Source organism: Coregonus clupeaformis, chromosome 14 (genome assembly GCF_020615455.1).
Source record: "Coregonus clupeaformis isolate EN_2021a chromosome 14, ASM2061545v1, whole genome shotgun sequence".
Lineage (NCBI taxonomy): Eukaryota > Metazoa > Chordata > Actinopteri > Salmoniformes > Salmonidae > Coregonus > Coregonus clupeaformis.
Genome location: NC_059205.1, coordinates 34,446,309 through 34,459,259, shown reverse-complemented (window position 1 = coordinate 34,459,259; position 12,951 = coordinate 34,446,309). Strand labels below are relative to the sequence as shown.

Here is a 12,951-nt window from a genome sequence, read left to right as displayed (position 1 = left end):
ATTTGAGTCCCTGGCGGCGTAGTGTGTTACTGATGGTAGGCTTTGTTACTTTGGTCCCAGCTCTCTGCAGGTCATTCACTAGGTCCCCCCGTGTGGTTCTGGGATTTTTGCTCACCGTTCTTGTGATCATTTTGACCCTACGGGGTGAGATCTTGCATGGAGCCCCAGATCGAGGGAGATTATCAGTGGTCTTGTATGTCTTCCATTTCCTAATAATTGCTCCCACAGTTGATTTCTTCAAACCAAGCTGCTTACCTATTGCAGATTCAGTCTTCCCAGCCTGGTGCAGGTCTACAATTTTGTTTCTGGTGTCCTTTGACAGCTCTTTGGTCTTGGCCATAGTGGAGTTTGGAGTGTGACTGTTTGAGGTTGTGGACAGGTGTCTTTTATACTGATAACAAGTTCAAACAGGTGCCATTAATACAGGTAACGAGTGGAGGACAGAGGAGCCTCTTAAAGAAGAAGTTACAGGTCTGTGAGAGCCAGAAATCTTGCTTCTTTGTAGGTGACCAAATACTTATTTTCCACCATAATTTGCAAATGAAATTCATTAAAAATCCTACAATGTGATTTTCTGGATTTTTTTTTCTCATTTTGTCTGTCATAGTTGACGTGTACCTATGATGAAAATTACAGGCCTCTCTCATATTTTTAAGTGGGAGAACTTGCACAATTGGTGGCTGACTAAATACTTTATTTCCCCACTGTATGCTGAGCACTTGTTGGCTGCTTTTCCTTCACTCTGCGGTCCAACTCATCCCAAACCATCTCAATTGGGTTGAGGTTGGGTGATTGTGGAGGCCAGGTCATCTGATGCAGGACTCCATCACTCTCCTTCTTGGTAAAATAGCCCTTACACAGCTTGGAGGTGTTGGGCCATTGTCTTGTTGAAAAACAAAGGATAGTTCCACTAAGCGCAAACCAGGTGGGATGGCATATCGCTGCAGAATGCTGTGGTAGCCATGCTAGTTAAGTGTGTGCCTTGAATTATAAATAAATCACAGACACTGTCACCAGCAAATCACCCCCACACCATAACACCACCTCCTCCATGCTTCACGGTTGGAACCACACATGCGGAGATCATCCATTCACCTACTCTGCATCTCACAAAGACACGGCGGTTGGAACCAAAAATCTCAAATTTGGACTCATCAGACCAAAAGACACATTTCCACCGGTCTAATGTCCATTGCTCGTGTTTCTTGGCCCAAGCAAGTCTCTTCTTCTTATTGGTGTCCTTTAGTAGTGGTTTCTTTGCCGCAATTCGACCATGAAGGCCTGATTCACGCACTCTCTTCTGAACAGTTGATGATGAGATGTGTCTGTTACTTGAACTCTGTGAATAATTTATCTGGGCTGCAATCTGAGGTGCAGTTAACTCTAATGAACTTGCCCTCTGCAGCAGAGGTAACTCTGTCTTCCTTTCCTGTGGCGGTCCTCATGAGAGCCAGTTTCATCATAGCGCTTGATGGTTTTTGCGACTACACTTGAAGAAACGTTCAAAGTTCTTGAAATCTTCCGTATTGACTGACCTTCATGTCTTAAAGTAATGATGGACTGTTGTTTCTCTTTGCTTATTTGAGCTGTTATTTACATAATATGGACTTGGTCTTTTACCATAAAGGGCTATCTTCTGTATACCACCCCTACCTTGTCACAACACAACTGATTGGCTCAAACGCATTAAGAAGGAAAGAAATTCCACAAATTAACTTTTAGCAAGGCACACCTATTAATTGAAATGCATTCCAGGTGACTACTTCATGAAGATGGTTGAGAGAATGCCAAGAGTGTTCAAAGTTGTCATCAAGGCAAAGGGTGGCTACTTTGAAGAATCTTTGTTTAACACTTTTTTGGTTACTACATGATTCCATATGTGTTATTTCATAGTTTTGATGTCTTCAATATTATTCTACGATGTAGAAAATTGTAAAAATAAGAAAAACCCTTGAATGAGTAGGTGTGTCCAAACTTTTGTCAATACATGTTATAGAGTCTTTCTGGGTGAGTCTCTAAGCGCTTTGCACACCTGGATTGTACAATATTTTCACATTTACAGTGAGGGGAAAAAGTATTTGATCCCCTGCTGATTTTGTACGTTTGGCCACTGACAATTAAATGATCAGTCTATAATTTTTAATGGTAGGTTTATTTGAACAGTGAGAGACAGAATAACAACACAAAAATCCAGAAAAACGCATTTTGTCAAAAATGTTACTAATTGATTTGCATTTTAATGAGGGAAATAAGTTTGACCCCCTCTCAATCAGAAAGATTTCTGGCTCCCAGGTGTCTTTTTATACAGGTAACGAGCTGAGATTAGGAGCACACTCTTAAAGGGAGTGCTCCTAATCTCAGCTTGTTACCTGTATAAAAGACATCTGTCCACAGATGCAATCAATCAATCAGATTCCAAACTCTCCACCATGGCCAAGACCAAAGAGCTCTCCAAGGATGTCAGGGACAAGATTGTAGACCTACACAAGGCTGGAATGGGCTGCAAGACCATCGCCAAGCAGCTTAGTGAGAAGGTGACAACAGTTGGTGCGATTATTCGCAAATGGAAGAAACACAAAATAACTGTCGATCTCCCTCGGCCTGTGGCTCCATGCAAGATCTCACCTCGTGGAGTTGCAATGATCATGAGAACGGTGAGGAATCAGCCCAGAACTACACGGGAGGATCTTGTCAATGATTTCAAGGCAGCTGGGACCATAGTCACCAAGAAAACAATTGGTAACACACTACGCCGTGAAGGACTGAAATCCTGCAGCGCCCGCAAGGTCCCCCTGCTCAAGAAAGCACATATACAGGTCTGTCTGAAGTTTGCCAATGAACTCTGAATGATTCAGAGGAGAACTGGGTGAAAGTATTGTGGTCAGATGAGACCAAAATCGAGCTCTTTGGCATCAACTTAACTCGCCGTATTTGGAGAAGGAGGAATGCTGCCTATGACCCCAAGAACACCATCCCCACCGTCAAACATGGAGGTGGAAACATTATGCTTTGGGGGTGTTTTTCTGCTAAGGGGACAGGACAACTTCACCGCATCAAAGGGCCGATGGACGGCGCCATGTACCGTCAAATCTTGGGTGAGAACCTCCTTCCCTCAGCCAGGGCATTGAAAATGGGTCGTGGATGGGTATTCCAGCATGACAATGACCCAAAGCACGGCCAAGGCAACAAAGGAGTGTCTCAAGAAGAAGCACATTAAGGTCCTGGAGTGGCCTAGCCAGTCTCCAGACCTTAATCCCATAGAAAATCTGTGGAGGGAGCTGAAGGTTCGAGTTGCCAAACGTCAGGCTCGAAACTTTAATGACTTGGAGAAGATCTGCAAAGTGGAGTGGGACAAAATCCCTCCTGAGATGTATGCAAACCTGGTGGCCAACTACAAGAAACGTCTGACCTCTGTGATTGCCAACAAGGGTTTTGCCACCAAGTACTAAGTCATGTTTTGCAGAGGGGTCAAATACTTATTTCCCTCATTAAAATGCAAATCAATTTATAACATTTTTGACATGCATTTTTCTTGATTTTTTTGTTGTTATTCTGATTATCACTGTTCAAATAAACCTACCATTAAAATTATAGACTGATCATGTCTTTGTCAGTGGGCAAATGTACAAAATCAGCAGGGGATCAAATTCTTTTTTCCCTCACTGTATTCTTAAAAACATTATTCAAGCTCTGTCACGTTGGTTGTTGATCATTGCTAAACAGCCATTTTCAAGTCTTGCCATAGATTATCAAACTGATTTAAGTCAAAACTGTAACTAGGCCACTCAGGAACATTCAATGCTGTCTTGGTAAGCAACTCCAGTTTAGATTTGGCGTTGTGTTTTAGGTTATTGTCCTGCTGAAAGGTGAATTTGTCACCCAGTGTCTGGAAAGCAGACTGAACCAGGTTTTCCTCTAGGATTTTGCCTGTGCTAAGCTCTATTCCGTTTCTTTTTATCCTGAAAAACTCTCTAGTCCTTGCCAATGACAAGCATACCCATAACATGATGCAGCCACCATCATGCTTGAAAATATGAAGAGTGGTACTCAGTGATGTGTTGTGTTGGCTTTGCCGCAAACATAACGCTTTGTATTCAGGACATAAAGTTAATTATTTTGGCTAGTATTGTGGAGTAACTACAATGTTGTTGATCCATCCTCAGTTTTCTTCTATCACAGCAATTAAACTCTGTAACTGTTTTAAAGTCACCATTGGCCACATGGTGAAATCCCTGAGCGGTTTCTTTCCTCTCCGGCAACTGAGTTAGGATGGACGCCTGTATCTTTGTAGTGACTGGGTATATTGATACACCGTCCTAAGTTTAATTAATAACTTAACCATGCTCAAAGGGATATTCAATGTCTTCAATTTTTACAGATCTCAATAGGTGCCCTTCTTTGCGAGACATTGTAAAACCTCCCTGGTCTTTGTCGTTGAATCTGTGTTTGAAATTCACTGCTCGACTGAGGGACCTTACAGATAATTGTATATGTGGATGATGTAGTCATTTAAAAAATCACGTTTATTATTGCACACAGAGTGAGTCCATGCAACTTATTACTTGTTAAGCAAATTTTTTTGGGTGGCAGGTAGTCTAGTGGTTAAGAGCGTTGGGCCATTAACTGAAAGGTTGCTGGTTCAAATCCCAGAGCTGACTCTGTGAACAATCTGTTGATGTGCCCTAATTGCTCTTGTAAGTCGCTATGGATAAGTGTCTGCTAAATGATTCAAATGCACATTTCTACTCCTGAACTTATTTAGGCTTGCCATAACAAAGGGGTTGAATACTTACTGACTTCTCATTTTACAGCTTTTCATTTTGTTTTAATTTGTACAAATTTCTAAAAACATAATTCTTTGACATTATGAGGTATTGTGTGTAGGCCAGTGACACATCTCAATTTAATACATTTCAAATTCAGGCTGTAACACAACAGAATGTGGAAGAAGTCAAGGGGTGTGGATACTTTCTGAATGCACTGTATGTGAAAAGGATGCATTTCTACGTCATGTAGAAACAAATATAAAGTTAAAAAGTTATTCCCGATGACATCATCAAATGTTACAACTTTTTAAAAACAGTGATTTTCAAACACTGACATTTGTGGTGACATGGTGATTTTTTTTCAGGACGTTTCTTCTTATTTCTTTAACCACAGATCATAGAAACACGCAATTTCCACATATATAGAGACTGGTATGATGCTGTAGATAATTAATATGAGTTTGAAAAGTGGTGGAATTGCCCTTTAAGCTCTTCAGTGTCAGTACTTGTATAGTTGATGGTCTAATGAAAACTAGTCTGTTGTGCATGGAAATACTTTGGTTTAAAAGTGAGTCATTTTCCCTGGCTGGTGTTCACCCATTCTTCCCAGCTCCTATGAAGAGGCATGTTTGGCAGTTTTATAGTGAAACACTCCATCTGGGGCCAGTCCTTAGCTTGGGGCAAGCTCTGTTTCTTCCTCAAGATGAATATGGGTCACCAACCAGACTGAAACTCAGATTCTGACTGTAGACACTACTCTTCCAAGGTTCACGGCAACCATCCTACAGTTGCCACAAGGGTGTGCTATCCCCCTGTTCTTTCCTTGCTTTGTTCCATCCCTCACATTATGAGAAGTTGTTTGGAGCTGGAACCATGAATGTGTTTTTGATGTCAATAAAAATATATTTTCTCTAGGGGTCCATATGCCTGGCATACATTGGAATTTTGGTTTTATAATATAATAAGCTATTTGTCATTCAAGGTAATTTAAACATTTATGTTGTCATTGAATCAGGTTGATGCCTGTCTGTTCCAATGCCATCCTGGCTGCATTTGTCTCCCGCAAATATAATCAGAATGTCCCTCAGTTTTATAGCTATATTACATGCGTTGTTTACCATAGTCTGGACATTGTCACTCCCTCACCATGGCAGACAACTGTAGCTCTTTCATGCCCTTATCTGGAAATGCCCAGACAAACTTGTATCAAGCTCTTCAGGCAGTCTGCATCTTTCTTTCCCTCCTTCTGTCTCTATCTCCCCTTCCACTGCGTACTGTATAATATGGTCAGTAAATTAAGGAAGTGGGTAGTTTTTATAAATTGCGCCCAATTCACAGAGACCCATGACAATAGAGTATAAAGAAGAGACTACATTTGAAAGTGAAGTCTAGAGAAAGAAGAGGAAATGCTCATGAAGTAATTTTCTCCCTAGTTTATGCAAGCCCAGCGTAAAAACAATGGAGATGTCATAGGTAAACGCAGGAGCAGGAAGTCAGACCCTGCCTGCATCTCCTCATTCATGCTCTGCTGAACTGTTTATTGACTTGTTTGGGCTGGTCATTTGCATAACCATTTTGAATGGATCTGGGGTAGTGGAGAAGGCAGTCAATAGTGTCATAACTGACTGGGTCATCACAGGACGTCGTGGGGGGTGTTAGTGTATTGAGTGGAACCCGTCTGATCAGCTGAATCCACAGCTGCCAGCCCAGGGAGAGACCAATGGGCCTACCTTTAGTCAGCTGAGGACGGTTGAGGTGATCTGGGGCTGAGCTCAGCACTCTTTAAAGGTCAGTCTTAATGAGTTAGCTACAGTACTGGGACAGTGATCTGATCTAGCTGTCTCTCTGTGAGGCAGGTGACGTGGTCTGGGGAGTTGACAGATCTTACACAACCTCCACGAGTCACGACAGGTAGGGCTGTGACGGTCATAGAATTCAATGTATTACCTTTTAAATATTATTAGTCTAGTATACAAATAAAAACATGTCAGATTGGAGAGGAATTCCGAAAAAATACATGTTCCGATTTTGACGTGCTAAACCATTGACACCAAGTCCGTTTTTCCCTTCACTTTACCGAACAATTCTCATAAAGTCACCAACGCTGCTGCGGTCATTCTCTGTGGCAATAGAGGATGAGGTTGCAGTAATGAGAGAGAAATCTTATACTACTGGAAAAATAATATGTACTGAAAATATTAGTGTATATATCCTATAGGATGAATCATGAAAGGAGCTTGGCTACGTTTCATTTAGTTGCACCCCATTTAATAAGAGAGGAAATGCAAAACTGGCACCTGTCGTCATTCCTCGCACATATGCTGACCCTGCAACAAGACACAGTTTTTTTTCTATCGGATTAAAGAGATGAAGTCCAAACAGGGTAGGCCTATTTTAGAAAACGTTCTGAATGGACATAGGGAATTAGTGGACTCCTACACCCACCTAAAAGGACCCATCAATCAAAGCCGCCTGCAGCGCATCTCACTCAGACACATAAGCAAATCACTTATTAAAAACCTTGCCTTAGCTTCTAATCCTTTCTGTAGGATATCAAAAAATAGTCTACATTCTAGGATAATGCTAAATCAATGTAGTCTATCATATAAATCGACGAGGAAAGTTTTAAGGGGGATATATATAGAGACAGATGTGATAAGCATGAAGATGAAATTGACAACCATTAGAAAATAGAAACACATGCACACAACCTGTCCATAGCCTAATAATCAGTCGTTAATCAATTTTAGTGAAGCAATGGTTGGTAATGTTGACACTACATTTTAATTTGAGTGATTTATCTAAATCTGTGCAACCACTTATTGATAAGGGTAAACTCTGGCGGATATCTTTTTCTGTCTTTTAGGGTTGCATATAACACAGGTGATTTTCTAGTTTCACTTTAGCAGGTCTATAATATATAGCATAATACAGTGCATTTGGAAAGTATTCAGACCTCTTCCCTTTTTCAAAATGTTGTTAAGTTACTACCTTATTCTAAAATGGATTCAATAAATACATTTTCCTCATCAATCTACACACAATACCCAATAATGACAAAGCAAAAACAGGTTTTTAGAATTTTTTGCACATTTATTAAAAAACAGAAACCTTATTTACATAAGTATTCGGACCCTTTGCTATGAGACTAGAAATTGAGCTCAGGTGCATCCTGTTTCCATTGATCATCCTTGAGATGTTTCTACAACTTGGAGTCCACCTGGGGTAAATTCAATTGACTGGACATGATTTGGAAAGGCACACACCTGTCTATATAAGATCCCACAGTTGAAAGTGCATGTCAGAGCAAAAACCAAGCCATGAGGTCAAAGGAATTCAAATAAAATAAAATTTTATTGGTCACATACACATATTGTCCGTAGAGCTCCGAGACAGGATTGTGTCGAGGCACAGATCTGGGGAAGGGTACCAAAAATGTCTGCAGCATTGAAGGTCCCCAAGAACACAGTGGCCTCCATCATTCTTAAGTGGAAGAATTTTGGAACCCCCAAGACTCTTCCTAGAGCTGGCCACCCGGTCAAACTGAGCAATCGGGGGAGAAGGGCCTTGGTCAGGTAGGTGACTAAGAACCCAATGGTCACTCTGACAGAGCTTCAGAGTTCCTCTGTGGAGATGGGAGAACCTTCCAGAAGGACAACCATCTCTGCAGCACTCCAACAATCAGGCCTTTTTATGGTAGTGGCCAAACGGAAGCCACTCCTCAGTAAAAGGCACATGACAGCCTGCTTGGAGTTTGCCACAAGATTCTCTGGTCTGATAAAACCATGACTGAACTCTTTGGCCTGAATGCCAAGCGTCACGTCTGGAGGAAACCTGGCACCATCCCTACGGTGAAGCATGGTGGTGAATTGCTTGCTGAATGGCTATAAAATAGGCTACAGCATTTGAAATGAACTGGCGGGGAAGTTTGAATGGCGAGAGCGACTTGTAGCCTAGCTCTGGTGTGATGTGATCACATTGGCTAAATTGATACCTTGCTGCACAGATGCATTGCAAATGTAAAAAAACAACCAGAGAGAAATTCATTAATTCACACAACGAACCAACAGACCTGTCAGTGGCAGTGTCCCAGATAACAATTTATATTGGTCAACAGCTTATTTTCACATGTGAAAAGACAAAGAAATCTAACCTGTTCCGAATAAATAATTGACGGATTGTGGCAGGACGATATATCGGAATTGTTGTGAACAGCGTCATATTTATTTTTTCTTCCTAATTATTCGGACGAAAATAGTGGACTTGTTGAGATAAGGCCTTTACTGAAAATAGCCCTTTTACAAGATTAAATAATGACAGGAGCGTTTGATTCTTATTAAAGAGATTGAGTCCAGACAGGCTACTGTAGGAAACTTTCTGAATGGACATATAGGCCTATAGAGAGAATCAGCGAACTCAAACATGCACACCCCAGTAAAAGGAATCGTCAATCAAAGCCACCAGCATATGTCAGACACAAGCAAATATTTCTCCTTTCCTTAAAAAGTTGATAATTATTAAAATATAAACAAAATAGGCCTACACACAACATGTCCATAGCCTATTTATCAGCGTTGATTAGTCTATAGATGTAAGAAAATATTCCGTAACAAATTTATACCATGCCAGGTTGGATAGGATTGGTGCGTTGTCCATTTGTCACAACATTAGCGCATTATAGGCCTCAGAGCCAGAACAACCTTGTCGATTGCTGTTGAATAATTAATGAAGTCAGACACATCCAACCAGTTTTATAAGAAAACCAATTTTATTTATATACTACCAAGCAATGAAAATGTACATTGTATAAAAGAAAGTCCACACATCAAATACGTTTTTACTGAAGTGCCATAGCCCATAGGCTAGCGATTCTACACCCCCGCATATCTAACGGATTAGCTGCTCGAACATCAAACGACAGTTGGAAAGAGGAAGAGATGTAGACAGACTAAGTTAGCAAAACAATTGCTTATAGTCATTAGTAAACACTCCCACTGTTAGGTAAAGTTAATAATTAAAAAAAATATATATATATATAAATGTAGGCCTATTTAAACGGTTTTGACGGTTATTTAATTTTCATGGCGGTCTTCATCCATAACCGCCAGTTACACGGTTATTCAATTACCGTCACAGCCCTAAAGATAGTTCTATTTGTGTCTTTCAATTCTTTCTCAGTTTGTTCCACTATAAGTACATAGGGATTTGAATTATTATGACACTTTAGTGTCTTTAGTTTGATTGAGATACAGTGTGAGTGTGTATACAATTGAAGACCGAGTGAGACAGAAGTGGGTATGGTGATTTGAATGTGTTGGGGAGCGAGATGCAGACGCTTAGCCAATCACTTTGTGTGGCCCTCCCTGGCAGGCCTCCTTTTACAGTCTGCTGACACGCGTGCTATATTAAAGAGACACCACCCACAGCTGCACCTGACAATTTACAGCAACCAACGCCACTAGGGCTCTGCAGATAGAGAGAGGGAGAGCATAATCGAACAGAGAGGGAGAGAAGTAGACCAAAACAGAGCAGAGCAAAGTAGAGGAGGAACAGACTGAAATTCAGCAGTGAAAGAGAGACCGGAGAGAGAGAGAGAGAGAGAGAGATATTGAGTGAGCTGGAGAGAGTATCTGCCTGTGTGTGCTGTGCTACACTCTGCATCATCACTTGGGAGTGTTGGACTTCGTCTCACAGTGGACGTGTGGAATTTCCAGCTTTCTTTCCCTTCGTGTTCTCCAGCAAACGTGTGAGCTGCCAGAGACATCAATACCCTGAGAGGGGAGTCTACTTCGCCTGCAGCCTCTGCTGGCCTCTGTGGACTCAATGAGACATTTTCTGGATGACCTAACAGAAAGAACAGATCCTTAACTTACCAAGAAATACAAGCATGAAGGCCGGCCATGTCTAAATAACAGATAACACATGAATTGAAAGGAGAAGAGGCATCTCTTAACCTGACTGGTTAGGAAAAACCCTTCTCCGAACAGATCTTCAGTTTCATTCTGGCACAGATCTTGTCATCTTTGACGCAGATCTTTAGCTTTATTGTATTTACAAACCTGCATCAGGCAGAGTAGCAGGAGTAGCTCTCTCGTCACTCTTCTGGGCAGTGGTGGTGGTGCCCTATAGTTGTGACCGGTCCCAATCCTGGATGGTCATGGTCCACATTGGGTGCTGAACCCATCACTTGAACCCGCTGGTGTCCATGAAGAGATTTGGTAGCCTGAGGAGAAGTAAGAAGCGGAAGGAGCAGGACCTGCTAGCGGCAGGAAGATGCCAGTCAGAGCCACCATGTCTGCCTGGTAATGTCTTGTGCTGTTCACATGATCACACCACTTCAATTGTCTATAAAAATGTCTAACTGCGTAGTATACACTGAGTGTACAAAACATTAGGAACACCTTTCTAATATTGAGTTGCACCCCCTTTTGCCCTCAGAACAGCCTCAATTCGTTGGGGCATGGACTCTACAAGGTGTCAAGCGTTCCACAGGGATGCTGGCCCATGTTGACTCCAATGCTTCCCACAGTTGTGTCACATTGGCTGGATGTCCTTTGGGTGGTGGACCATTTTTGATACACACAGGAAGCTGTTGAGCGTGAAAAACCCAGCAGCGTTGCAGTTCTTGACACACTCAAACCGATGCGCCTGGCACCTACTTCCATACCCCATTCAAAGGCACTTAAATCTTTTGTCTTGCCCATTCACCCTCTGAATGGCACACATGCACAGTCCATGTCTCGATCCATGTCTCGATCCACGAAGCAGGTGTTCCTAATGTGTTGTACACTCAGTGTATGACGGGCCACAAGACTGAAGACACTATATGTTGAATATATTATCCTTCCCTCAAGGTCTCTTTTAGATTCTAACCATTCCACTGCAAAATGGCGTAGTGTTACCAGATACACTAGTTACAAGCTAGTATACTCACAAGATGGCTAACTTTTATTTGTGATTGAAGTCTGCAACAGAGCATGATGTCTAGTCTGACGTATCAGACAGACATCACGGATTAGCAATCACACTCAGATTAAATGTTTCTTATCGGAGCAGTTAAATTGATCTTCTATTGATACAGTAGTAGTACAGTATGAACAGCATTCATTTTTTTGAACAAGTACAGTAAGGTAGACATCACCCGGACCCTGCCGATCCAGACAGTAAAAACAGAGCATCCATTTTGTAATTGGCACAGCACCTACATATACTGTAGAGGCTGCTGACAGCTCGGAGGTCTTTGTGACTGGTGTCCCTCAAATACGTTTGTGAATTTGTACATTGTACAGTGAGGATATGACACGGTAAACTAACGTTTGCATATATTTTCATTCAATCTAATTAATCGTGATTTAAGAGTACTCTCGTGCTACATAGAATGGTAATTGATAGTCCTGCTGCTTGAACAGGGTGATAATATGACGCTGTTATTTTTGGCCCACATCTGTTAATCTCTACGGAATCATCGCTGCTCTGGTTTGGAACGTTAATCTTTATGAAAATGATGGTATCTCCCCTCCTTCAAGAGCGTCAGGGACATGGTCAACACAGGATACATGGGGTGTTATGAATGTTGCCTTTGGGACATCTCACTGGATGCTTGGGGTGTACGGACGGTGGCCCTGAGTGACACTGCCATGAACTCCACAGCTCCTGATTTAGTCCTAGTCTGACCTGGGATCAGTGGAGGTCAAGGCCCAACTGTCATTATGATGTAAACCTGTATGTGTAAACCCATATGTGGTGCTCGGTTTATTTTGGTCTGGCCCCATACAGTATGTGCTGTTGCCAAGTCTTCTATGGTTACAGCATGACAATAATAGAAGAGTTTGGCATGTCAATGATAAAAGAGTTGTCTACACTACAGCATATACAGTATAGGACCAGTCTAGAAGAGTTGTCATGTAGTGTAGTTGAAAGGGAAAGGGGGAATGTTAAGGGTTTACTAAATGTACTGCCTACACGCGCAAACAAACACACATATTACACAAGGGTGACCGGGGTTGGTTGTTGCTGTGTCTCCCTAAGGAGTTTATGGGAGTCCCACAAACCCCTTACATACAATACATCAGACACAGGTCAGATCATATTGCTGATACACTCATAACCCCAGTCAGTCATAACCTAACATGGCTGACAGCCCAGTCACCCCTTTCAAACTCCTCAGGGAAATCTGCCACTCACC

General features: G+C 41.8%; 1 protein-coding gene across 4 annotated transcripts in view; it reads left to right on the top strand.

Moving 5' to 3' along the window:
• Window positions 1–12,951, top strand: part of LOC121580982 (5'-AMP-activated protein kinase subunit gamma-2) — a 73,154-nt gene that overhangs the window by 25,931 nt on the left and 34,272 nt on the right. Inside the window, exon 1 of one of the 4 annotated variants that reach the window (XM_041896239.1) lies at window positions 10,188–11,068. The exons of 2 other annotated variants lie outside the window; for them this stretch is intronic. In XM_041896239.1, coding sequence (XP_041752173.1) covers window positions 10,972–11,068 — 97 coding nt within the window. In that variant the 5' untranslated portion in view covers window positions 10,188–10,971. Of the gene's footprint in view, window positions 1–10,187; window positions 11,069–12,951 lie in introns of those variants that run through there. One more of the 4 variants, XM_041896241.1, reaches the window with a different exon arrangement.